The sequence below is a fragment of the Corapipo altera genome, unplaced genomic scaffold (assembly GCF_003945725.1).
Source record: "Corapipo altera isolate COAL_440 unplaced genomic scaffold, ASM394572v1 1, whole genome shotgun sequence".
In the NCBI taxonomy this organism is placed as follows: domain Eukaryota; kingdom Metazoa; phylum Chordata; class Aves; order Passeriformes; family Pipridae; genus Corapipo; species Corapipo altera.
The window spans coordinates 25,886,246-25,913,453 of record NW_020884873.1 but is presented as its reverse complement, the minus strand read 5'-3'; the positions used below and the strand labels follow the sequence as shown (position 1 = coordinate 25,913,453).

General features: G+C 33.4%; 1 protein-coding gene across 10 annotated transcripts in view; it reads left to right on the top strand.

Annotated features, from left to right (window-relative positions):
• The window catches only part of LRRIQ1 (leucine rich repeats and IQ motif containing 1), a 109,141-nt gene that overhangs the window by 46,466 nt on the left and 35,467 nt on the right, over positions 1-27,208 (top strand). For 6 of the 10 annotated variants that reach the window (XR_003530909.1, XR_003530910.1, XM_027663338.1 and 3 more), the window contains 5 exons: positions 7,631-7,720; positions 8,436-8,560; positions 9,157-9,252; positions 9,593-9,678; positions 18,788-18,889. Coding sequence is in view for 8 of the 10 variants with exons in the window: in XM_027663338.1 (XP_027519139.1) it covers positions 7,631-7,720; positions 8,436-8,560; positions 9,157-9,252; positions 9,593-9,678; positions 18,788-18,889 (499 nt within the window). In the remaining 2 variants the exon portion in view is untranslated. The remainder of the gene's footprint in view (positions 1-7,630; positions 7,721-8,435; positions 8,561-9,156; positions 9,253-9,592; positions 9,679-18,787; positions 18,890-27,208) is intronic. The other 4 variants (XM_027663355.1, XM_027663370.1, XM_027663385.1 and 1 more) reach the window with 3 other exon arrangements.

The window sequence follows — 27,208 nt, the reverse complement described above, 5'->3', positions numbered from 1 at the left end:
TGATTTCCCTTCTTTTGACAAAACTGCAAGCTGAAGTACAGCTTTCTTTTCTAATGCGTTTTTAGTATTCCTTACCAAAACTTGATAGAACATTTTGGGTTGTGTTCCTTTGAAATTTTATATTGTTTGAATACATGGTATTTAAGGGGTAAGGATGAGTGGTTCCTTGGCTGTTTGTTTTTCTAAGTTTTTAATTCATTGCCCCGTGAAAGTTTTTTTTTGTTTGTTTTCACAGAAGTAAAAAAATCTGGAAAAAGGCTTACAGGGACATGGCAGCTAAAATTTGTGTCATGTGGCAGAGTCAGAGAGAGGAAGTCCTGAAGATTCTTGTCATTTTAATGGGGAAAGACCATATCTGGAGTCTTAGACCTATTCTGAGGGGTGGCCTGAAAGTTCCAGGAGCTTGATGTTTATTTAGGTGGTTGGGCACATATATCTCAAAAGATTTTTGAAGCGTAAGTTTCTGAAGCTTACTTGAACTATGTCTAACCTTTGTGGTTGAGGTTACCATTTACACATCTCTATTTTTTTATTCCTATATTCAAAACAAGGACACAGAGCTTCCTTTGAACACTGTCAGGCTTAAGATAAAAATGCATTTTTGGAAAAGTTTAGGTCATGTAGATCATGAATGACTGACATGAACTACAAAAAGATTCAGACTTTTGGAGAGTTATGTGTGTAGACATTCAGCCTTTTATTTGAACAAAACCTTTTATGGTCCTTGAAATTTTCATTGTTCGTTTACTTTTCCAAAACAAATTCTTTCCATAATTTTATTCATATTTATTTTAAGAAATCATGTAGATCCATATATTAAACATAAATACATATAGTCATTAGAATTTGAGAGAACAGCTAGTTTTCTAACCTTAATAAAAAGTTAGGAAAAATGACATTTAGAGAAGACATTCCCCAATAAAATTTTCTTGAGTGTTTTTATTAACAGAATGTTGAGATTTTTTCCAGTAATCATCAATATATCCTTCTTATAAATGGATAACTACACAACTATACTTGTCCTCTAATTTTCCTACAAGAATGTACCTTAATAATTAACCAACTTTTGTAAGTCTATAACATCTCTTGGGGTCAATTAATCACTGCAGTGTTTCTCTGGAATTCGTATGATACTGACTACTTTTTTTGGCTTGAAACTTTGTTTGGTTTTAGCAGTCATAAGAATGCAGCTGTACCCAGCTTTCTTTTCTAATGTATATATATTGTCTTATATAAAGACAGGGCAGAAAGAGAAGCATTGCCAAAGGTTAAAATAACCTTTATTAGGGTGCTAACCTATTTATCTTCAACACATAAAATATGTTAAAAAGAGTGAAAGAGAAACTCAGAGTAAAGGACTGTTTTTCCTACTGCTTGCAGTTCAGAGGTATATTTTCTGTAAAATGTATATCCACTACACAGTCTAATAAAAAAGATTTATTTTTTTTATAAAATTGTATAAAACATTTACATATAGATTTAAAATGGCAGAATTTAGACTGAATTTTTGTAGTATTGGACGTGGAATAATAATGCAACTGATAGATGATAGAGTTAAGGATGTTTATATCTCATATTTTCTTAGCTTTGGAAGTTTTTTAAAAAGTCTGGGTCTGATTTGATGCTTAACTTCCTAACATTGAACTAAGCTTTACACTTGAACTTGTGTTTCACAGAAAAACTAGTCCATAGAGTATTCTGATTCCTAAAAGGACTGGATGAAAGAAAAGGCTAAATACACAAATATATTCCGATCTTTAATTTCAAAGGAAGTTTTCAATCACAATCTATCAACAATACACAAAAGAGCATAGATAAGTGATCTAGTCCTTGTGTTTCAGCTATAAGAGCTAAAAATCTGTGATTTCTTAAGAAATTTGTCAAAACTTACGTAGGATTTTAGAGAAGAAATTCCTAGCAGATACTTAAGCCTTGGCAGAAATGAAGTTCAGTTTAAAAAGAAATGAAAGATGTTGTCCTGGACTAGTATGATATTTGAATGAGATATCACACAGAATGAAATATGTTTACCAGGAACCAAGAGAGAAAGTTACAGCTTTCTGCCAGATGAAAGGCAGTTCAGTAGGCTGGCTGTGAGTATCCACAGGGGTGACCTTCAGTATATGATCCTTCTGCTGGACCACTCCCTCTCCCAGTCTAAGCAATTATTTAACCTACCGAATGTCTAACACCAGGAAAAGTAGTTCTTCATGTGGCATATATTGCCCAAAAGGAATTTTTTCATCTTATTTGAAATAGTCATAGAAGGCTGTTGAAGGTTCTGCCTTTCACTTGTCTTTTTCTTTTAACTTTTTTAGTCTTGAAGCGAGCAAGACTTTAAGTGCACTATTCAAATATGCTCACTAAAAACTAGGAAAGAAGAAATCAAGGACGTCACCACCTTGAAGAACTTTATTCAAATTTGTATTCTATAGAGAAAGCTAGTGGAAAGGTTCATTCTGATTCGTTTATTTATTTACTCTTATTACATAGTATTTTTATTAAAAATGATTTTGATTGTGGAGAGGGCAGATATATTGTAAAATCTGGTTGAAAAAGGGCCATTCTTCCTGAGAATGACACTAATGGCCTACCTCACATAGGGGAGCAGAAGTCCAGAAAAATACATTAGACAAAACCAGGCAGATGAACTGAAGGGTGAATCTTTTTTTAAAAGTGAAGAATTCCACATATTATTTCTGTGAAATTGTAATGTAGAAATACTACTTTGAATAGAAGATCCTTTTTTCCCCTCTACCATTCTTCCTGTTCTGCTGTAATGATCAGGAGCCAGTCATAACTCTGGGTTCACAGAGTATTTTGGATGTTAATTTTCTTCTGCTTGTTTATATTCTGTTGGGTAATTTTCCTGGTTTTATCTTAAAATACCATATAAGTAAAAGCACTACATAAATATCATTTTTTTTTTTTTTTTCTGACTAAACCATTGCTGTCTTGAAAACAGTGAATGAGTCAATGAGGAAATGAAAGAAGAAAGGAAAGAGGTATAAAGAGTTAGTTTTCCCTAATTTTCAAAGATAGTTTCAGAGTTTTGCTAGGTGGTGATTCTGAGATAGACCATGTTTGGAAACATGGTGTATCTTCAGCTCCCATGGCATTCACCATGTTGGTGTTTTGAAATTAATCTGCACTACTTCAGCAGTTATATCTCCTGAGCGTTGTACGTGATTTACATTTTTCTGGATTGACATAGAGGTGACCTGGCAAACACACTGACTAAATAGTTATATTTGTCACTAGAAAATAGATTACTGTTTTAAGATGAAGAATATGTCCCTAGATTTTAGCAGAAAGACCAGTTTCCAAGGTCTGAAAGAATATACTAAAGGAAGGATTATCCTCAACATGTCCAGCTTCTTTTATTCTTTCCATAAGCCTCTGCTACTGAACTCTTCTGGAAGCAGAGTACTGATGTAGATAGATATTTGGTCTGACCAGAACAGAGTTGAGAGATGTCAAATGCTGGCCTTACTTTTCAGCCTGTATTGTTCATGCCTTCTTGCATCCTCTGCTTCAAACTCTAGTACAGTTTTGAGGATTGGTTTGGTTTCTATTACACTCTTGTGATCGATCCTCCTTGATCTCAAAGAGATGAAAGGCAATATGTGATGGCATTATTCACAGTTTGGACAATTACTTATAGAAGCACTTCAAAGCTGAGTGTAGATTTGACACTGTGTCCTGTGAACTGTTTTTTGTTCATGGTTTAAATATAACTCAGAACAGCCCAAATTACATGTGTAGTCATTATAAAAGATTCTTTAGCTCCAGATTGTAATCCAGAGCATATAAAAGATGCCTAGGATTAGATTGTATAAATAACAATGGCACTAAAACTCTACTTTTCAGTATTAAGACCCAATTAAAGTTAAAAGAACCATTCTCAGTGACTTTGGTGGTTGTAGGATTGAATTCTGTTTCTGAGAGCACAGAAGTTTAATATTTGACGTAAATAGTCATTACATTTTACAAAGGAAACAATAGAACAAATATTTGAAAAATGAAGGAATAACAAAATGAAAAAGGCTATATACCATGAAAAAGAATCCCTAAGTCTCCAGAGTTTATTAATGAGCTGCAAAATCAAAGGGGGAAAAAAAACCCTGTAAGAGTAGTCTCTCAAAGGATAAATGCATTGTGAATCAGAATAAAAAGTGCCTGATCCTAATGGATAAATGGAAACAGCTAATAATATGAAAGTTTTATTACTAAAATTCAGAAAGAAAACCCCAAACCTGAATTCACATCTCCTTCTTGTTGAAGAATGGTATCAGGGATAATTACGTTTAAAAATTTAAAAATTAGTTTTAAACAGGAGGTTAAAATGAATTTATTTCTGTGAGGTGTAGCAAAAAGTAGAAAGGTCCGTGTATGTTTTATGTGGTTGTGAAACTTGAAGTAATATAGTCTTTTTGAGGCAAACACTGGAAGTAAAGTATGGAGGATATAGAAGTAAAAAAGATATCGTCAGATGAACTTAAGTGTGTTAAATCAACTATGTATGTGATTTACATATATGTGTAAAGCTACATTGTACTCCTCAGTATTTATGAAAACAACTCCTTCACTTTGGCTTTAGAAAGAAATATTAATGTAGTATGTCTGTAGCTGTTTATGTAAACCATACAATCAAATACTATGTTTTTATTTACTTTGTAATTCCTCTCAGATTGTTGTCTTTTTCTCTTAGTGGAAAATATCAGTAGAAATGGATCTTGTTTTTAGCCTTAGGTGTTGGTAAATCTGTCATAAACTTTTCCTTAGTTATAATTTATGACTGTTTATGGGAAAGATATGGACAGAAGTTTCTTGAGCTTAATGCTGTGAAAATCTCTGGGGAAAACATGGTAGAAGAGCACATATTTGACAATCAATTATGTCTTTATTTTTGTTGGACAAAGCAAACATCAATATGGTATATTTTTGTAATATGCTACACAGTTGTAGGAGATGTGCTTACTGATAAATCAGTTATCTTTTTTTTGTCTTGCATATTTATACCTTTGAATCATGCTTTAATATTTTCATTGATAGTGTTTTCAACACTTAGAACACTGAAATACATTTTCTAGGGTGCAAAAGAAATAACACAATTAATAATAAATTCATAAATGGCAAATGCTAAGCTAGGAAAATACTTGTGAAAAAAGTTTCAACGTCAATATTAAAAGTAAAGAACTTTAATTTGGCTATGGTACAACTATAAAACAAAACGATTCAATCAATGTACTGTTAAGGGATTCTCTTACCAAAAATTGGCTACACCCTTGAGTGTTATCTCTCATGTTTCTTTTTCTTTTTTTTTTTTAATTTCTGTCACAAACTATTTCATGAGAGAGGTAAAAATTCAAATAGCTAGGATGCAGGCTTGGCCTGAAATCTGATGTTAGAGCTCGGATCATATTCACTGATAATGTAAGACATTTAGATACTCAGGTAATTAATGGACACATTATTATACACACCAGTGAAGTTGATTGACATTTAAATTGTACAAGAAGTGGAAATCTACATCTCTCTCAGCTGTATGGATTCTTTTGGAAATAGAGGGGGAAAAAATTCTTCTGAACTTTGCTTTTTATATATCTTTATATACCAGCAAAGTTGAAGATACATCTTTTGCAAATATGGAGTTCACTTCTGGCTGGATTGTATACCCAGACTTGGAAAAGAAGAGGAAGAACTCTCATCTGACAATCTAAAAATCTAATTTGCATAGTCCAATTGAAAAGTAAATTTAAAGAGGACAGGGAGGAATAATATCTATTTTCACTGAAAGTTTTTGGTCAGGTTTTCTCCCTTTTTCATAGCTATTCATTTTGACCATTCTGCCCATAGATCCCAGGCAATTGTTAAATTTGAATATATTGTAGCTTTGTCTCTGCTGAAATATGACCTTGTCAGTCTTCTGTGTCCAAACTGTACCAATTTCGCATATTTAAATGATTATCTTTGGGATTTGATTTGCTACAGTCTGCTTCTGGAATAGTTTTTTTTAGTGAAAATTGTTTGAATCGACCACTCAGTGGTTATCAGCATGAGAGTAATCACTGAGAAGAGCTAAGCTAGTGGGTTGTAGGTAATTGTTATAGTTAAAGAATGTGATGCATTTTATTTGTTGCATGCCTTTACAGTTTATTTATATAGATTTCCTAACATATACAACCACTCAAGAGAGGAGGTGTAGTGAAAAGGAAAATGTTGTATATTTGTCATTAATTGAAATGGTAAGGAGGGGAAAAATGGTAAAGAGACATTATCTTTAATAATGAGGTCATAGAATTTATCCAGATTCATTAAATAAAGGAATGAAACTCAAAACATACTGTAATCAAGTAATAGGCAACTCTTGAAGCAGGGAATCAAAGATCCCTTTTAAGACATGAAAATAAAATAAAAATTTATTACTTTTAAAAGCATGGTCAGAATGGAAGCAGAAAGAGTGATCTTCAAGCCACCAAATTATATGACCAGTACCTGAAGTAACCTTTCAAAATAGCTGGAATATGATTCTTTTGTCTCGCAGAAGTTCAAAGGGCTTGGAAGACCTTGTTCGCCAATCTAAGGCTGTACAAAGTCCTGTTTACACAAACTACACAGTAAGGTATCCAAAGTTAGGATAATTTCTCAGGGTCAGAAATCAGTACAATTTGAAATATTTTATGAATGGGAGAAAGGTAGTCCAGTTTTATAAATTAGATATTTTCTAAAGAATGAACCCCAGGCTCTTTGCTGTTGAAATAAGAACTTGAATGACTGAGCCCTGTAAGTCAAACCAAATTCTTCAGCAGTATTTACTTACTGTGTGGGAGTGATTTACTTCTCTCACTTATCAGAATATATTGAAAGAACATGTGGTAAAAAAACTCAAGGACTTATAAGAAAAATAAGTCATACAGGTTGAGTTTGAACCAAAGTCTAAATTTTGTTTTTATGAAAGAAAACTGAATTCTGCCTTAGGTACTAGAGACACCAGTTGGCAACTAATTCTGTCACCCCTCTTCATTCCAACCATTACTTTAGTTTCCAAATTATTCCATTACATCAAAAATAAAACTGCTTAATTGAAGAAATAAATACATGTAGGATTTACTTTTTTAACCCCAAATTTTAATGAAAACTTCCCTATTTCAGTTTGACTCAATGAAAGCAAGTTTGACAGAATCAGGCACCTACATCTGGACATAAAATACTCAATCAGGCAAAAACAGCATGCAAAACTGTTCATGTTCTTTATACCTTTAAGTAACTTAGGTCTTTATTTTTTCAAAGTTTGGTAGTCTTTTGTAATAACTTGGGTCTATTAACAACATTGGAATAAAATTACAGGAATTTGAGAAGCAGGGGATGCATCTTATTTACAGAACAAAATCAAACCCACAAAAAAACCCCCACAACCCACAAATACTGTTGATCTGATTTATTTAAAATAAAACAGTACAATATAGCATCTCCAAAGGTGTTTTGAGTATGATTCCTCTGCAGGTAGCAGTTTTGATATACCACTTGAAAACACAGTCTGTAGGACACTTTAAAAGAGACTTTGCAAGAGTTATCAAAAGTAAACTGATTTTATCAGTGCGCTATATGACTTTGCTCATTCATACAGGCTGCGTTAGAGAAGGAATGGCTAACTCTAGATTCCACCCGTTTCCCTTCAAAAACACTCCTGCTCTCAAACCAGCTGCACTGGCCAAAGGTAACATGTCACAGAAACATCTTAGTCTTCAGTCTTTATTCATTCCTTAAGGATATGCTATTCTGGGGTGATTAATACGACAATCTAGTGACTTGAAAAACACAATTACTTTTAGAGGTCTCAGACTTCCTCCTCATCTCCAGATGCAATTTTTCTTTTAGATTTTCTTTCATTTGCCTAGTTTTTCTTTATTTTGGATTTATTTCAACACTTTACTTCACAGTAGCAGAAAAAAAGATGATGTGCTTCATCTGCACATTTGGCAATGGATTAAAAATTGCTAGTTGACAAACTACTTTAAAAGTACTACGATCTGCATTATATGACAACAGCTGAATGTTTTCAGAACAGCTAAAGGTCATCGAACTGTAATGTCTGCTAGTTATTTGATAAACTTTGAAGTTTTAGCTTTTTGTTTTGGTAGGGTTTTCTATTCTTGTTACAAGCACAGTATTACTAGTGTTTTATTTACTGCAATTAAGACAAAGGGGTCTTATAAATGTATAATTCATTATATTTTGGGACGTTAAGTGTAACTAAAGTCACCTTTTTGTCCTAGTTAGTTGAAAGTAAGGTCTGTAATGGGCATATCACCATTAAGAATAATTTCAGTTATAGTAATAGCCTCTACAAATTCCAGTGCAGGTTTTCCTGCACGTTTTAAACTCAAGCTTACAGGAACCGTCAGCTGCATCCTTTTCTTTGTCTTACTTAGAAGTTTTCTAGGCCTTCAGATTCCAGTGAACATTCAAATAGTTTGCCATTGTCACCCCAAGAAGTTTGGCAGTGTGCTAACAGACCACATTCATACTCAGCAGAAAATATCCATTTTCATAGCAGGTAAGTTAAATAATGTATTTTTAAAATTATATTTAGTTCATTAGGGTTTGACAAAAGTTAAAAGAAGAAAAAGAGGCTATTTTCTGATGCTTTTACTACTTTTGGTTAATGTGATATTACTGGTGTTAAAATGTATTTACTTGCTAAAACCAAATATATTAAATTCAGTTATTTTTCATTGACTAAGGATTAAGAATATAAGAATATATATGTTTTGTTTTATTTATCTAGATTTGACTAGAAATCATAAAGCTTCTATTTTTTCACATATATGACAAGATATACATTGAAATAGAGATTTTGAAGACTAGATAAAGATTAAAAGAGATTTCTTGTACAGCTGTGTTCTGTGAAAAGGCTGAAATATGCCTCAAGTAATTGAAATATAAACATTTCAAATTGATGGCAGACTTTTATTACTCTCCAAGATAAAACCCCCATGGAATATTAAAAGAAATTTTTTAATCATTTCCAAGCTTCAAAAGTGCCTTTAAAAGGCACAAACAAGTTGCAGAATAACAAGACTGCAAAATAGTCACCCGAGACCCTTGCTTATTTACCTCCTTTTCAGTACTGCTCTTATACTTTGTTTCCAGGTCAGGGATGGGAATAATGTCACAGCTTTCTGACTGGAAGGAAAAAAAGGAATTTTTATTTATGTCTGAAAAAGAAGAGAAAATTTCAGAAGAATGGTATGTTAAGCTATTTTGCTTACCTAGTGATTTCTGGAATAGGTATAGTATACTTGGCTGCTGGTGCTTCCTTTTTCTAAGTTCCTCCTTTCAAGAATATCTGTTTTCTACCAAAGTAAAAATTATTGTAATTACTTTTACAAGTGCCTGGGAAACCATCTTAATAAGTTGCAGTAATGTAATGTTAAGAATTGCAGCTATCTCTGTAATTCAGAAAGTTTCATACCATGCATAAGTACTATACACTGGTATTCTTTTTGAAAAGTGTATTATACAATAATATGCAGCTGGTGTAACATAATACATGTGAAATATTTAGTAAGTTATTTTCTTTCCCTAGGGGTTTTAAGGATATTTCTACTGCACAGCTAATGCTGAAGAGGGCCCATAAAATGAACCCTAAAAAATATAGTAATAAAAGTTTAGGTAAGTCAAGAGTTAAAATAATGGTTATATTGATGTAATTTTTCCATTCTTAAATCTCAAAGCAGTGTCTCTTTTAAAAAGTTTGCTTGTACAACATTAAACATTAATTTGAATAAAGCTGGAGTGTGATTCACTAAAAACAATTTAAATCAATTTGTTACAATGATAAAATACTCAGATTTTAAAAAAAATTCTACTGGATTTTGAAGTTGAATATTTGACGGCTATGCGAAACAGAAATTTTGTTTCTTCCTGTTTATGTATCTCTTTTTCTAGATGTGAAATTTATATTTCTGCATTTTATGCTTCTTGTATTTTCCTCTTGGGGAAATCTTAGGTTAAAATTATTGACTTGTGCAAGATCTATTTATGAAAATGACAGTTTGACACATATGAAATAAAGTAATTTTTCTTAAATATTCAATGTGGAAATAGATAAAGCTTATCTAGCTTCTCTGTAAGTGTCTTCTGGTTCTTCTCTGATACTTCTTATGTCAATGAATGTTTCTTGGAATCATTAATTGTTAGTATGATATGCTAATATAAATGTTACTGGAATACATTAATAAAAATACTAGTCAGATATTGCTAGTATAAGAAACATTTAAATATGTAAGAGCCTGGTTGACAATAGGACCTAGCATTAAAGGTCTTTGGAAAATGTACCCTTATTTACATATATTTTGTATCACAAGCTACAGTTAATTTTCCTCTTCTGCATAACTTTGCAAAACTCTTCTGTATGAAGTTTTGAAATTACTGAAAGACATGTTGCTTTTGGAGGGAAAAAAATTCAGCCTACAGATATAGTTAAACAAAGTGTTTCTCTGTATAGTTTTTTCTACTTTAAATACTTTAAGACTAAATATGACAAAAAAGATCTGTAATAATAATAAAAATAATAATAAAAAGGGAGAGAGAAAAAAACCCATGTAATCAGCAAACCATTCTTTGTGGAAAAGAGAATATATGGATAAGAGATTAAAGTTAATTTATTTAAATCTTGATAGCTTTCCATGGTGCCCTACCATGTTACCTTACTAAAAAAAAAAAAAAGTAATAAGTATGTGCAGCTGAAGTTTTTTTACTTATATTCCATTTTGTGGCCTCTGTATAATTTTTCAGTGAATAGAGCTTATTAGGTTATATCATCTTTTCTCCATATGCTCTCTGTTTTATGTTAATAGGAATTAATCCAGTCATAAATGTCTGATTGAGCATATCAAATTTACTATCCTATTTTTGTTGTAGTTTTAATGGATTTTTTGGATATGTTTATATTCACTTTGTTCAGATTATTCAATATGGTGTATGGGTAAGCTTTTTAATGTATCACTTGGAATATTCTCAAGGTATATCACTAGTTTTAAAAAAATAAAATAATGTTTACCCAATGTTTTTACAGTTTCAAATTTTCTCTTCTTGAAACTACCTCATATAGAATGTTTTTGTTTTTCTGAGTATTATGTCAAGTACAGAAATAACCTGTATGTATAATTTACCTATATGGAGTTCTCTGTCAGTCATTAAAATCACAGGGTTTTTTTCAGATGAGCAGGAAGAATAGTTTTTAGAGCCAAAAAATATGACTGAAAATATTCCACTCCATCCCAAAGATTATCAAACCACCTATTCTTTCTCATACAACACACTGACAAAGTCAGTCTTTCCTTGGTCAGTAAGGACCAAATGGATATTATCAATTAAAACAAGGATTTTTATATTAAGCTGATCTTAGAACTCAGATGTTGTACTAAAACAATGATCCCAATCAAATATTCCTCATGTGAAAAGATCTCCACAAACATAATTATGTTTTACATCAGCTACAGCCTCTGAAGTGGTGATAGTAAGTTGGGGTCTTTTTGAGGGTCTGGTTGAACGGAGGGGCTCTACAGCATTTAAATTAGAGTAGATATACCTTATGCTGAGGCTAGCCAGCTCCAGATCAGGAAACTGTAACCAGACCCATTAGGCTGCCAGTATCTTTCTTGGATCTCTGTGTGGTACAGCTCGTGGTAGATTACTTGTAGCAATTCCAGTATAAATAGGGAGAGAGTTCACAATCTTAGGCAATTGCTGTGAGTTTAACCATACCAAAGTAGGAACTCCATAGAGTTCCTTTATTCCTTCTAATATTTAAAAGCAGATTGAAATTGATCTGAATAAGTAGGTGTCAACATTGTCTTGTAATGTTTCCATAGAAATTACCATCCTATTGCCTTCATCTTCACTGAAATGAGGTTTATTTATCTTATACTTACTGAAGTTGCATATGAAATGTTGTAGTTTTAGCATTGTTATTTCTGTTCTTTCTTTTGAATTTCCAGGTCTTCAGTGTTATAATTTCAACTGTTTCCTTTTTAGCTTTCTGATTTAGAATAGTTGAAGGTATGCTAACTATGATAAAATAATTTTGTTAGTGGTAAAGTTTCATACTCTCTAGAAAGTAACTAACCAGCATCCACTTAAAAGTGGATATTATAAGGTATAAAGAAGCAATTTTTCATGTTATATTCATTTAGTACTACACATCTGACTTAGAAGCAAAACTTTAAGTTCTGAGAAAAAGCAAAGCAACAACAACTGTAAAGGTTCTAGACATAAATAAATTATAAGCTATTAACAAATAAACTGATAGCTTTTATGATGAGATTTCAGTATAATCCCAAACATCTTTTATGTGCTATTGATCATTCTGTGGTAAGGATCTGATTACTTGTGGGTAATGATAAGGTATTGATGAATTTTCTAGGAACAAATTAGCTGTCAGAGTATGTTGTCTGCTTCCACATGCTATCGAACTCCTTTGCCTTAAACCTGAGATTCACAAATGCAAAGTGTTAAATCATCTTGCATTCAGAGAGTTTTACAGTTGCTCTTTAATATTGTCAAGATGTCTGCTGGATTGGAACTTTAACTGGACAGCTGTGAACAGCTTTGATTCTTAACATACTCAGGTGTGGGAATTTATTCCTTTTCATTTTACATCTAAAACATTTGTCTTCTCCTAGTGCAACAGTGATGGGATTCATTTGATAATTACAGAAATCCACATCTGAGCTAGTCATCTAGATTGTTTTATGAAAAGAAGTTTCCTCTTAAAACATAATTAAAAAACAGGCTACTTGAGTCTCACTGTTAAAGCACTTATGGTTCTCCATTGCCGAGACACAAAACCTAGAGTGACTTTCTGAAGGACAGAGTTAAAATGTAGATATGTAGAAGTAACTGAGAAGTATCTTACCTCATATGTCTGGCCACATACTTTCTCAGTAGAGAAAAAAAAAATGGAAAATACTAGCAAGTGCACTGAATCCTGTGGTTTGTATTACAAGGAAGAGCTTAAAGTAGCATAACCTTATAATAGGGAGTGATTCAGTTAAGGCTTATATTGCAGCACACCAGTCCCACCAGCTAATGACCTTAAGGTCTGTTATGCCCTAATCCACTACAGTTATGTATGCTTGTTTATGTAGTTAAATAAAGTTGGGGCCTATATTTTAATAATACCAAATGTATGCTATTTTTACTATACAGTAAGATAATACAAAAAGCGCGGGCAAGAAACCAGAAAATTTTCAGCCAAGTAAAACTGGCATAATGTCAGAAATATTTCTGTTTATCATGGGTTCATAAAATTCTATACAAATTCTAATTCAAAATCTAAATAAAGCAGTCATTAATGCACCTCACTGTGCTTTAACATTAAGTGTCTGTGACTCATAACAATCCTAGCTTCCTAAAGATGTCTTGGTACAGCAGTACAGAATTTCTTGCTTAACTTGGAATTTCCTTGTTTCTGTGAATTTTATATTAGCCGCTGAAAGTTCACTTCTTTTTCTTTTAAGATGGCTGAAAGCCATGTCTTACTTTCAGCTTGTCTCTCTTACACTGCTGTAGTACTTCTTGTTTAACCTTTTCCTCTCCAAAAAATAGTCTCTTCTCAGCTCATCAGGCCCACCCAGCACAGGTTTAGAAAAGGCAGGTCCTGCTTCTATGACCAGGTAACCTGCCTGGTGGATGAGTGAAAGGCTGCGGTTATAGTCTACCTGGAGTTCAGTAATGTCTTTGATACTCTCTCCCACAGCATTCTCCTTGAGAAGCTGGTTGCCCATGGCTTGGACAAGTGCACCCTTTGCTGGATTAAAAACTGGCTGAATGACTGGGCTCAGAGAGCGGTGGTGAATGGTGCCACATCCAGTTGGCTGGACAGTCACTAGTGATGTCCCCCAGGGATCAGTGTTGGGCCCAGTCATGTTTAATATCTTTATTGATGATCTGGATGAAGGGATCACAGGCACCCTCACTAAGTTCACAGATGACACTAAGTTGGTTTAGAGTGTTGATCTCCTGGAGGGTAGGAAGACTCTACAGCAGAGGGATCTGGACAGGCTGGATCGATGGGCAGAGGCCAGTGGTATGGGATTCAAAAAGGCCAAATGCCAGGTCCTGGACTTGGGTCACCACAACCCATGCAGAGCTACAGGCTTGGGGAAGAGTGGCTGGAAAGCTGCCCAGCAGAAAAGGCTCTGCGGATGCTGGTCGACAACCAGCTGAACATGAACCAGCTGTGTGCCCAGGTGGCCAAGAAGGCCAAGGGCATCCTGCCCTGTATCAGGAATAGTGTGGCCAGGAGGACCAGGGAAGTGATTGTCTTTTACTACAGGAAAGACATTGAGGTGCTGGAGCGTGTCCAGAGAAGGGCAACAAAACTGGTGAAGAGTCTAGAGAGTAAGTCATATGAGGAGAGGCTGAGGGAGATAGGGTTATTTAGCCTGGAGAAAAGGAGTCTCAGGAGAGACCTTATCGGTCCCTGCAACTACCTGAAAGGAGGTTGTAGCCAGGTGGGGGGCAGCCTCTTCTCCCAGGCAACAAGTGACAGGCAAGAGGAAATGACCTCAAGTGTTGCCAGGGGAGGTTTAGGCTGGACATCAGGAAAAGTTTTTTCACTGAAAGGTATTTAAGCATTGGAGCAGGCTGCACAGGGATTTGGAGGAGTCACCATCCCTTGAAGTATTCACGGAATGATTGGATGTGGCACTTAGTGCTATGCTTTAGTTGGCATGTTGGTGTTCAGTCAAAGGTTGCACTTGATGATTTTGGATTGCTTTTCCAACCTTAATTATTCTGTGATTCTATGGTAATTCTTGATGCCACATAGGTTGGAGACAAAAAAAAAAGGAAGGTAAAAAGCAGCTGAAGTGGGCCTTGTTCACTAGAAGCAGAGCACAATAAAAAAGATATGTCACAGAGGTCAGCAAATATTTTTTAGTTTGTGTTTAGAATTTCAGACAGCAATGGAATCATAATTAAAAAATGAAATAAAGAAAAACCAACCAAAAACTTAACCCACCTCCTTCAAAACCTGCAAGCCCAAAACAGGTGATCTGACTTAACAACAGTCAGGATAAAAATTTGGTGTATATTATTAATCCTTGTTACACATTACATAATTTACCATTGCTGTACATTTTCTTAGTAGCAGAAAGAAAGCTACTTTTGTTGTGACTGTCTATTCCATGTAGCAGTATCATCTGAGAACTCCAGCCATAGATTAGCTGGAGTTCTAATTGCTGTTCAATTATGGAACAAAATCTGGTCTTACATCCAAATTAATTTACAAATTGAATTATCTTATAGATAAGCATTTGTTGCTATATGTTGCTGTGTGCTACTTTGATTTATCAACCCTTTAAAGTTGTCACAGTTGTACTTGCGTTGTCCTAGTTACAGATATTGTGCAACAAAATGAACGACAAACATTTAAATTTTTCAGTTTCGATATTATCGAGAAGTTGTTCAGAAATGTGGTGCCGGATCAGGCAGTAACTATTCCCTCCATATTGTTTCCATAACATTTCTTGTGTTTGTCCAACTTAACTTCTATATTTGGAGGCAGCCAAGCAATGTGCATTAAATTACCTCCCTGGTTTATAGATTGCCAGCACAGATCATCATCTAATAAGCCACATTTAAATCAGTATGCCAGAATCCAGTAAGATATTTGTATGATTTTGAACTATTGGACTCTTTTGCAGTTCTCTGTGTGAAATCTAAAACATTTGATTGCTTGTCATCAAAGCATACATGCAGCTCATTTCCCTAGTTCACTAAGAGACTGAAAAGCACTAGTATTATGAAGTAATCTATGTAATATTGCCTACATTTTGGACTAAATAAAGAAAAGGACTCATTTTTAATAACAAAAGAGCTGTAGGCTATGGTTGAGGTGATCCAGGTAGGTACAAATTCGAGTAGTCTGGCACTGTGTTAAATCCCTGTAGATTATTTAAGTTATTTTGCAAAGATTCAGAGATAAATCTGCTGATAGAAATCTCTTAGAAGAACAATTTCCATTATTTACCCCTCTTCTTGGTTCACGGACCTTCTTTACTGCTGATATCTTTGTGCACAGATAAATGTTTGGAAAATCGAGTTTGGCACTAATAACTTTGTGTGACTTCACCCAAAATCCATGGTATAACTGAACTTTGGATTTGTTGGTGTTTAGAATAGAATTGGGTGGGAGGTTGAATTAAGGAAAGATGACATTTTTAAAAACGCTTGGAACAATGTCGATAGACCCACATAGGAAAAAAATGTGTAATTTCAGGAATTATTTTAAAGTAATCTAAAATACTTTGGAATCTTCAATTGCATTTTGTCTTAAGAGGTTTTAATTGATTTTGTCACTTTGTATTTGGTCTTCTATTGAAGAAAGACACTGTTTTTTCTAACTGGCATAAAGCTGAAAGAAGTTAGAAGTCTTTTTATCAACACTGTATGCTGAATGTTGGGAAAATTACAATTATAAATAATTTTATCCTGTACATTTTTATCCATGTGTAGGACTTATATGACCATGTATCTTACAACTATAGAAAAGACAATACTAATTCATACTTTACTTAAAATACTTTTTGTAACTTCTGTTATCTAAAATTTCAGAGAGAACTTTTAAAATACAATTTATTACTATTTCAAGGTATTTTTAGCACAAATCTTACTGTGATTTACTGTACCAAATATTTACTACCCTGAAGAACATTAGTCTGCTACTGATTTGTTTTTTAGTTGGAAGACATGCAAAGTAAGGCTACTTTATCCATTTACACAAAGTGAAAATATCTACAAGCCTGGTAATCCAGTTTGTGAATGAAGTGATCTCATTATCAGAATCATTCTATTCATCTACCTTTAAAACTAATGGAGCTAATAATTATTTTTTGTGCTTCCTGGATCATTTCATTAATTATTTCCCTCCCTACTTGGCACAATTCCTTCATTAGTCAAGCTTGTTGCTTTGTAAGAGATTAGCACCATTAAGAACATTCTGTCAACCACATGCTGCTGCAGTGTGGGCTGACCAAGAACACCGTAACATTCGGATGAGTTTTGTCAATACGTTATCTCTTGAAGTGCCACACCCCATTAGACAACTTCTCTGAGCTTAGAAGGCAAACTTACATACAATATGCCTGCATGTGTCAAGACAGCATTCTCTGGAAAAAGTTGAGCTTCTAGAATCCTTTTAAGTTCCATTAGTTTGTAGTTGAATTGTCTACTACAAATATAGAGTTCTAATCAAAACCAAATTTACAAATTATTGTTAAAATTCATAAGAAGTTGCCTACCAACTTAACAGGACATTCTAATCCTTTATTTCTAGAAATAAGAAAACAAACAAACAAACAAGCTACTTACTTTGCTGCATTATTATAGATTCTCTTATGAACTCTCTAAATAAACACTAAAAAGGTCACGTAACAGGCTCAAAATGAAGCACCAGACATAAGTAGTCATTTAAATCTATTTTGTCTGAATGCTCGAGTCTTTCCATAACCTCTGTTTTCCTGCTCTGTCTGTTCTGGCAGTGTCTCACATACTCATTTTTGCTACACTTGTATTCTCTGTGAAAATTTAGATCCTTCCCTTGCCATATCAACCTTCCTGATAAGCTCCACTGCTTTTTTTCTCCTTGTTATTAATTTCTACCCTTTCAGACAATTTGTAGTCACCTTTGTAGACAAACTTCTTCTGTGTCATCGTTCCTCAGATATTGTCAAGAGTGGATATATCTACTTGGGCTATTGTCTTCTTTTAACCATGTCAAACATATTTCTTTTAGTTTTTCTTTGGCTTTCTTTCTGTTACTCATGTTATCATGCTCAGTGACTTACATACACAACCCTATATGCTTTTACTTGTCATTGTGCATCTGCTTTTGTTTCTATATTCTTTTCAGTCCCTTTTTTTTTTTTAATAACTGGCAGTTTATTCTGCAGTGTGCTCAGAATTTTCACATTCCTTCTAATGCACTGTTTCCCTTAAGCTCCTACTTTCCTCCTATGCCAAGCAAACAGTTCTTAGTTCACTTCAGAAATAATGTGTGAGAATCACCTCTCTTGACTTGTGGGTTTTACATCAGTTTACCTTTTGTTAATTAAACTTTATATTTTTCTACCAGTGTAGGAACATGTCTTATCTAGATTTATATACAATTCTGTGCTCATCTTTGCTTCTTTGCAAAGTTTTCAAAATAATAGTTAAGAAACTAATCAAGATTTCATATTTTGGCATATAGATGAATCTATAGACTTCTAGGGTATTTTTTTTATTTCAGTTAGGATGGGACATGGAGGAAGACTAGATTATTATCTACAAGTTGAGCCAGAAAAAATAAACTGCCTCCTTAATATTTTTTAGATATATATGTCTTGATTTAGACTGCTGAATAATTCTGGATCAAAGCTTTTGGAAATACTGCTTGGCATGCATCCTGTTAATATTTTTACTTTAATTTCAAGCTTTAAAACTAGATTTTTTAAAAAATATTTTCTGCAAATGTATGCTTTAGAGTTTATTTTTAATTTGGAGATGAGCAAACTAAAAGATCAACAGTGTTAAAGTCCTGCACAATAGTGACTTTGATTCTCAGTCGCATGTGTATTTATATTGCTTTATTTAGAAAGTGTAATCCTTTGTGAATATATAACCTACTTTTTAAGATATTTTCATTTATTAAGTGGCTAAAAGGTGAAAAATTGCTTGAAGGAATGAATGAGCCAGGTCTGACCTTTGATTTTAACTTGTTCTTGTCATCTAGACCCAGCTGTGCGCCTGGCGTTGTTCAAAAACAATGAAAATAAACATCTCCCTGTGAAATCACCAAGGAAGACACAGCCTATAAATGCTGGATACTTTGAAGGTATGAACAAGTATTTCACTTTATCCCAATGCATATAAGCATATATATCTTGCAATCTTTTAAGCAAACCTACTTGAAATGTAAAACAATATGCACAAATAGAAGAAAGCAGAAGTTTGATGTCCTTATCTGTTTCTGTGTATCTCAAGTTACAGCAGCAAAACATTTCAATTTCAATTCATTGTGGAGGGCAGAGGGTGCTCCTAGAGCTTAATTCATATGGAGCTGGAACCTAACTTATTTATTTATCATTTTTATTATTAAATCTTCATCATAAAAAATGTCAAAGCATGTCACAAGCGTATAAAATACAAAGCTTTAGAATAAAATTTTATAAATGAAATATCCCTTTAAATTCTTCATTTCATTGTCACCTTTTCTCAAGCTAGCCATTAATTCCTGACAATCCTTAATGTGTTTTTAGGAAGCTACTTTCATAGATATTCCCTAAAAAAACACCACTTGACATAAGATGAGGAAAGAAGCTTCAGCATGTAAATATAAAATTTGTTTTCAAAAAATATTTAAATACTAATGTAACTCTTTCACTGTTGAAATTCATGCTCAAACTATCCTTGGTTTCTGTAAAAAGGTCCTTCTTAAGAAGATTATCGTCTCCAGAGACATCGTTTTGATTCCTTTTGCAACTCAATAATGTACTCGGAAAGTCCTCACCTCTATCTTTTTATCTTTTTGAAAGACATAGTCATATGCTGCCTGATCTATTCTCAATTCTACAAAGTAAAGTTACAAATGATACTGTATTAACATTCACTGCATGAGGATAAAAATTAGAACATGTCTGAGACAGGTGTGAAATCAATCTCAATATACCTGAAGTGCAATTCGATCAATTAACCTAACTATATGAAAGCCCAGATTTGCCTAACATTCATAAGCCCATGCTCATATTTGTTTAGAAACAAATCTTGGTGAATTCTGAAGAGGAAATATTTTTGCACTATTATTGCCTTGTATCCAAACATGAATTTACCTTGACTATAGGGAGTCTGTGTATACTGTGACTGATTGAGCATTCCCACTGTCTCATGTACGTTCCTGTGGCACATGCTTATATATGTCAGAATGTATCATATGCTGAAGAAACAGGACATGCAGAGTGCCTGCAAAACACTGGATGTCCAAGCCTATAAACAGTAGTGTGAATGTTCAAAACCATGTCAGAGATAAGCTTGTTTAAAAGTTCAGTACCCTAAAGTCAGTGTAGGTTTAGTTTAGCTTTCCTGCCTGGAGACATTTCGCTTCGTTTTTAAAAGCCAATGTATGCATACTGAAATTACTTCTTGAATCTATGGAGCGTAGGTAACAAGGAGATCAGATATCAAAAGGCAAGCACATTAGTGGCATTCTCGAGTATCTTTCATTTCAATGACCATTGTACTCCTTTGGCCAGCTAATAAACAGAGATTTTTTTCACCAGTCATGGATGCTCACATGCAATCTGCTGAACCTTCAATTCAGACAATGCTATTCTGTTTGACCTAAATATAAAATTGTCCTTCTACCAGAGACATTGCTAGCTCAGATGGTATGTCCAGAAAATACTAGGTTGTGAATTAGAAGCAGAGTGCAACACAGAGCATTTATGTATGTGAGATACCATCAGACAGAACTAGGAGTTTCTAAATTTAGATTTGGATAACACTTTGCATGTTATCTACTACAGAAAAAAGCAACTGCATGATAATTTCACAGAGGTGTGTTATCAGTTATTTCTTCCCTTGTTTCCCATTCCCCCTCTCTCACCTTTTGAGCGTTTCTTCCTCTTTTGCATGGAATAGCTTTCTTTGGGTCTGTTCTGCAATGGGAGTTCTTTCTGTAATAAGGTAGTATCTTTTCACTCTGTATCCATAAATCTTGTGGATACCATATATTAAGGGAGAACACAGACCTGTCCTTTGCATGGTGGAAATAAACTTCCTCCATTCAAACCCCTTAACCTTCACCAATGGATAGTGAGTCCTTGGGTAGAAAATTTGAAGTCCAATCCATCTCCTTCATAAACAACTAAATAAAAAAAATTAAAAAGGCACATTCTATATATTCCTTCTTTATTTCTTTAAATTGGGAAATGGGGGGGAAGTCATATGATCAACAGAAAGCCAGCAAGTACACATGTGTTATCTGTTAAATAACAGAATCACTGCTTTTGAAAGGGGATGCCCTAGGAAGTGAAACAATTAGAACAGTTTTATATTTTCAAACTGGAACACATCATGGTAATGAATATTTAAGAAGTAATCTAGTTAAAATGTATGATGAATTTCTTTTGTCTTTGTTATGTCTTTAGTTTTTGTGTAAAAGTACAAATAAGACAAAAAAGAATAAAAAGGCATGAGGTATAAAACTAAAGAGTGAAAAGGAATGAGTTTAATATCTGATGCTTGTGTGTTCCTGAAATTATTAGTCTGTTATAATTTGCCTTCTCATTTTCCTCTTACAGAAGTTTTGGTAAGCAGATATGCAAAATGTTGGTAACAAATTTCAAAAATTTTGCATAACTTTAATCCCATAGGATAATTCACATATCTTTAATTTGACATACACATTGTAGGAAAATACATTTTCAAAACTTGAGCAACATAATAAATTTTTACTAAATTTTGGAAGAGTCATCATGCTTTACTCACTGATATTAGAAAAATGCCCACAAGGGATCGTTATTGCACATTTGTATCACAATAGCACATAAAAGTTAGTCAGAGCCCCTTTGTATTACACACTTCATCAACAGCATGAGGAAACATTGTTCTGGCAGACAAGAGCTTACCATTTAAAAATACAAGGAACATGTGAAAGCACAAACCATGGGAATGTAATTCACTGCGTCTTAGTGGATATGTACATGTGTATACATGTGTATGTGTCAATACATATACATACAATATATGTGTTTCTGGTCACACAAATATATAAGCAAATACCATGAGTATAAGTAGGTATAATAATTCAATAAGCATAGCACTTAGGCCTTTTTATTTGTGTATTTTGAAAGGAAAGTAAATTATGAACGATTATTCTCTGTGTAATTACTAGTATCAAAATGCATTTTGTAATCCTAAAACATTCTATCAGATGCTGTTTCAGATTTTTTAAAATTAATTTAATGCATGTGGTCATTGTATAATAGAGATTCATTACAACTATTTAAATAAGTAATATATTTGAGTCATGATTTTGTATTGTGACATTAACTTGAATAGGTTGTAAAGTAAGCCACAGAATATGCAAATGTAAATATGTATTTACTGTTTCTCGTAACAAACTATACCCTGATCAAAAACCTGAAGACAGATGAAAGCCTGACTTGATGTACTTTCACTTCTCATAATTTGCTGGATGTTTTCTGGGATTATGTATGTTACAGTGCTTTCTTTGGTATGTTTCCATCTTGATTGTTGAGTTTCAGTTAGTGCCAGGTACATGGCAAACAAAATATGCCTGCTTTAATGAATATTCTGTTTTAATGAATATTCTTGGAGATTTTTTTGTGGGTTTTAGATGGTGACATTTCAAAGATCTCAAGCTCCTGGAAACTTTATAAGGAACACAGATAATTGTCATACTTTCCTATTCTGCATCAAAACATATTTTTTAGAAAGCTTTATGACTGCTTCTTCTCTTTTTGTCTGGAGGCTGCTCCAGTTATTAGTTTAACGTAAAATAGTTTTGACGATTTTGGATAGAGTAGATGAGGAATTGAAGGAAGAATCTATCCTTGACTCCATCTCTTGGGCAGTTCCAATTAGTCCTGGCTGAACATGTAAGAGAGCATCTCTGCCATCTGTGGGTCTGTAATTACAAGATCTGTAATTTCATTTACACAGAGGAAGGATACTGATTTTTCCAACCAACAGTGTGAATGCTTAGTCCCAGTACAGCAACTCAAAACTAAAGAAGGAGCCCTAAGGCCTAACACATTGTTTTTGCTACGAGCTTTGGGAACAGTATATGTCTTTTTGGGTCCTCTTTGATCCAGCTGCCTCAGCAGTTTTGGTGGGTTATCCAAATAACATTTTTCAGTGGAATGGGAAGCTGGATTCCAATCTGCAGTAGATCAGCTGAGAGTCTGATCAAACTATCCAAGTATTATTTGTATATGATTCCCTTCATTTCACAGAATTTCATAGAATGTTCTCTACTTAATTTTGTAGGTCAGGTGAATTATTGGCATATATAGTATATCTATTTTTAGTCATATCCATATCCATCAGTGAAGTGGAAACAGTGTACTGTGACCACCCAGAAACGTGCACAATGATTTATGCCTGGAACTTTAACTATTTTAAAAATATGTTGGACTGTGTTGTCAAGATATGTTTGCTGTAGTTTGGGAACCTGTAGTTCTAGTTGGCAGTACTGTATTTCCTGTCATTTTATGCTCATTGGTGACTAAAGAAAATGTAATGGATATAATGTTAAGACAGATTTCATCAATACAAATTTGATAATGAATAGGTTATGCTTTCTCAGGTGGCTTTTAATTACAGCAGTATATTTATTCATTTCTGTTTAAATTGTCAGTAGAAATAACATTTATTTTTCAAGAATAAGAGGTAAAATGAGCTTGTGATTATGTCATATGATTGGAAGATAAATATCAAGGAATCTATTTAATCATCTGTTTTCCAGTTGATAGTTATATATAATTATGAAACTCCTTGTAGTGTAAAGTGAAAAAAATTGCAAAAAATTCTTATATATTATTACTACTAGCGATAATTAAAAATGCAAATGTGAGACTTCAGAAAGTGGTACTTTAAGGTTATCTTTTTAGTTAATTTTGTGAGTTCATTACAATATTGTTACATAATGATTTTCTATATTACAAAATATGAATACATTGAAGAAAAGGTATATGTGGTATTTAATAGAATTTATATTGATTCAAATCACTGATACTTTTAAATATCTGTATGACAGTTAAGAGAAGGTATTGAGACTGTAATGCTAATACTCATCTTTTTACAGACTTTAAATGTTTTGATGTTTGTTATTTAAGAGCATTTAAAAAGACAATGAACTATAACTAATAATTTGTGTTACTGTTTTCACCTTTTAGAAATTATCTATTTTCAAGGGCATCAACTCCCAGGAACAGTATTGTTTGTAAACATCCATTTCTAAATTAAGTCATCTTTTATTGAACTGTGGTCTGTAAAGGATTAATAACCACATTTGAAATCTGGCTTGCTGCAATTCTATGACTTGAATTGCCATATTTACATTAAAATCTAATTATTACATATCTCCCAGACTTTAAATTTGTATGCCGCATTAGGGAAGAAGTTTCTAAACCATACAGCACTGACAAAAATGACAGAATAATGCATTTTGACATGTGATGAAAATGTGTTACAGGAACCTGTATTGTGGAAGGGGATCTGTCTTTTAAAATCAGAATTCTGTGGCTTTGTTTCTTATTATTTAGTTTGAGCTCGCACAACAGAACTCTTGCATTGAAATATTTTCTCATTTTAAGGAATTAATGGCTCTCCACCAGCCCTTAAACATGTAAAATGAGTAGGTTACTTGTGTCCAGTACATCCAAAAAGAGCCAGGATAAAATAAACATAAGGAGTTGGATATCTTGGAAAAAATCTGTCATGGGTTTGGGTTAATCATCTCCAGAAGAAATTCAACTTGATGCCTGAAATGTAAGACTTCTTGGAGAAAGCAGTAAAGCCTGAGGCAGTGTTGATCTGAAGGACTGCTCTCCATGGGTCAGAGCTGCTCTGCTGGCAGAGTGCAAACCCAGTTCACAACAGCGGTACACTGAAAAGTTGTAAAAGACTGCAGGGGCCTTACAGTGCACGCACTCAAGCTTTGGTTACATACTTCTAGTGGCCCAGTTTCTTATTATAAAATAAAACTGAAAAATAAAATCTGTGCCTAATTTTCTAGCCTCCTGTCCATCAATGATAGTGTAGGATTTTTTCAGTATTTGTGGAATGAAGCAATCCTGAAATTATGTTGAAAATAAATATGTAAAACATCATTTATGTGTGTTTATGCAGTGCACTTCAGTGTCTGAATATTTATAAATGCTCTAGCCATATGGCATTTTTATTAATATTCTTGTTTTTTACATTCAATTACAAAACCTAAGCAAAGCAAAAGAAAACAAAAAGAAAACAATTATCTATTAGCTTGAAGTTCTCGAACAGGAGGTATTTGCCATGTATACATACCAACTTACTATTATGAATTTTCAATGTGATTCTAGTCTTCAGGGTTCATAAATTCATATGTTAAAGGTTTCTGACCACAGATTTCACCTGCCTGTGTACTATCTCTTTGTTCTTGACTCTGCTATTTTACAGACTGTTGTAATTTGTGGTGTTACAAGGATTCTTTTAGTGCGTCAGATTTAAATGTGGTCTCTAAGCTAGCAAGCATGATTTTCCAGCAAACTTGCAAATCTAGGATTTTATACCATGTGTAGGGAGTTACCTGTCCTTTCATAACATAGTAATTTACCAGTTTTTACCAGCCTAAAAGGAACTGCACTTAAGAAAAAAAATCTTACTGTTCTTTTGTTAATAACTACCCAGTGATGACTTCAGTAGGAATGAGATTTCACCCAAAATGTCATCAGAATTGAAAACTATTTTTTCTCCTTGTTGAATAAGATGACATAATAGTTCAGATAGTTTTATTTCCATCTTCTGAGATTCTACCTTTCTTTTTTCTCCTTTCATTGTTATTTTATGTCCAAAATATATGTAGTGTAGGTATCTGCATCTCAGCAATGTACAGGTAAGCAAGTTGATACCACAATGAGATCCACAGCTTTTAATATTGCATAAGGCTATCATTTTAGATTAATAGATCCCGGAGTACCGAAGCATTTCAAATCCTTTTTCATTTGACCATTCAGTGACCTGATAACTATTTCCTGTCCCTAAGTAAGGTCGTGACCCAGGTCTTAGAGTGCAAAAGACAGATAATTTTAGCAACAAGTTAAATCCAAAAGGATTTGGTTGGAGGGGGTAAGGGAGAATAGGTTTGGCTAAATTCCTCTAAAATAAAGTGTTACAGCACTTGGATTTAGCATGTCTAGTTAAAACTAATTGTTGAATTTGCTGCTGTCTGTTTGGATGCCTGGGGAACTGTAGTCAATATTGGTGTGGTTTGTTTATTTGCTTTGCATTTACTGAGCAGTACCCAATATTCTTCTTTACACTTCAAAAAACCAATTGCTAATAAAGAGGTCATTAAATGTGCATTTTCAGATATATTCAAAGCATTTTCCAAAGTGAGTGTTTCAAGCATTAAAATCATATTGCTATGCAAATAGTGTTTTAACATAGGCTACCGAAAGTGGAGACTCTGTCTGTAAAAGTATCATGAATGTTACATTGCACAAATGTTGCTCTTGCAAAAGAATTTCCATTTAGTATGATGCTATGAATAAGGAATATAATGCATCTTTAGAAATATTTTATAGGTACACATCTTGCTTCAGCTAGAATACATGACACATTTCAAGTCACAATTAAAGAAATGTTTCCTTTAGCTATAGGTTTTAATAGCAATAACTCTGCATTATTTTAAACACTTTCAGAGATTAATTAAAGGAAGCCCTTCATACCAGAGCTTTTAATTAATTTGAAAATGTAATTGATTAAACTTCGCTTTAAAGGATTTTTTTTCCTATTCTGTAATGGGAACTATGGTGTACGAAGAATTAATACTATCAATGAGGTCAGAGATCTACAGCATTCCAGAGAGGCCATTTTCATGAGTGTAATGTTAAACACACATTGAAGTATCCTTCTGTTTTTATAACTAATGATGTTATTGTTCAGATACATCATATATTTTGGTAGTGTACAACATTTTTCAAGCAAAATATTAAAATAAGACTCTAAAATTGAAATATAGATATTCAAAATTTTATGCTATTCAGTACTAACAGCAAAATTCTATACCTTTTACAATTTTCATGTAATCTAGAATATTTAATGTGTGGTGAACATAGATGATTTTACAAGGGATTGCAAGTAACTCAAATATTTTAATGAAAATGTAAACTATGCAGTGATATCTGCGTAACTTTTATACTGTTATTTCTATAATGTGCATCTTGCAACTTCATAACTTTGTGATTCAATTCTTATCAAAACATGTTAGCAGTTGCTTGAAATTCATAGGTTTGTGCTGGTTTGATGCATGCACTGCAGATATTTTATCTGTGATATACTTGTGAGTATAAAAAAGGTAGAAATAGTGAATTTTTCAGTTACACAGATAGATAGATAGATAGATAGATAGATAGATAGATAGATAGATAGA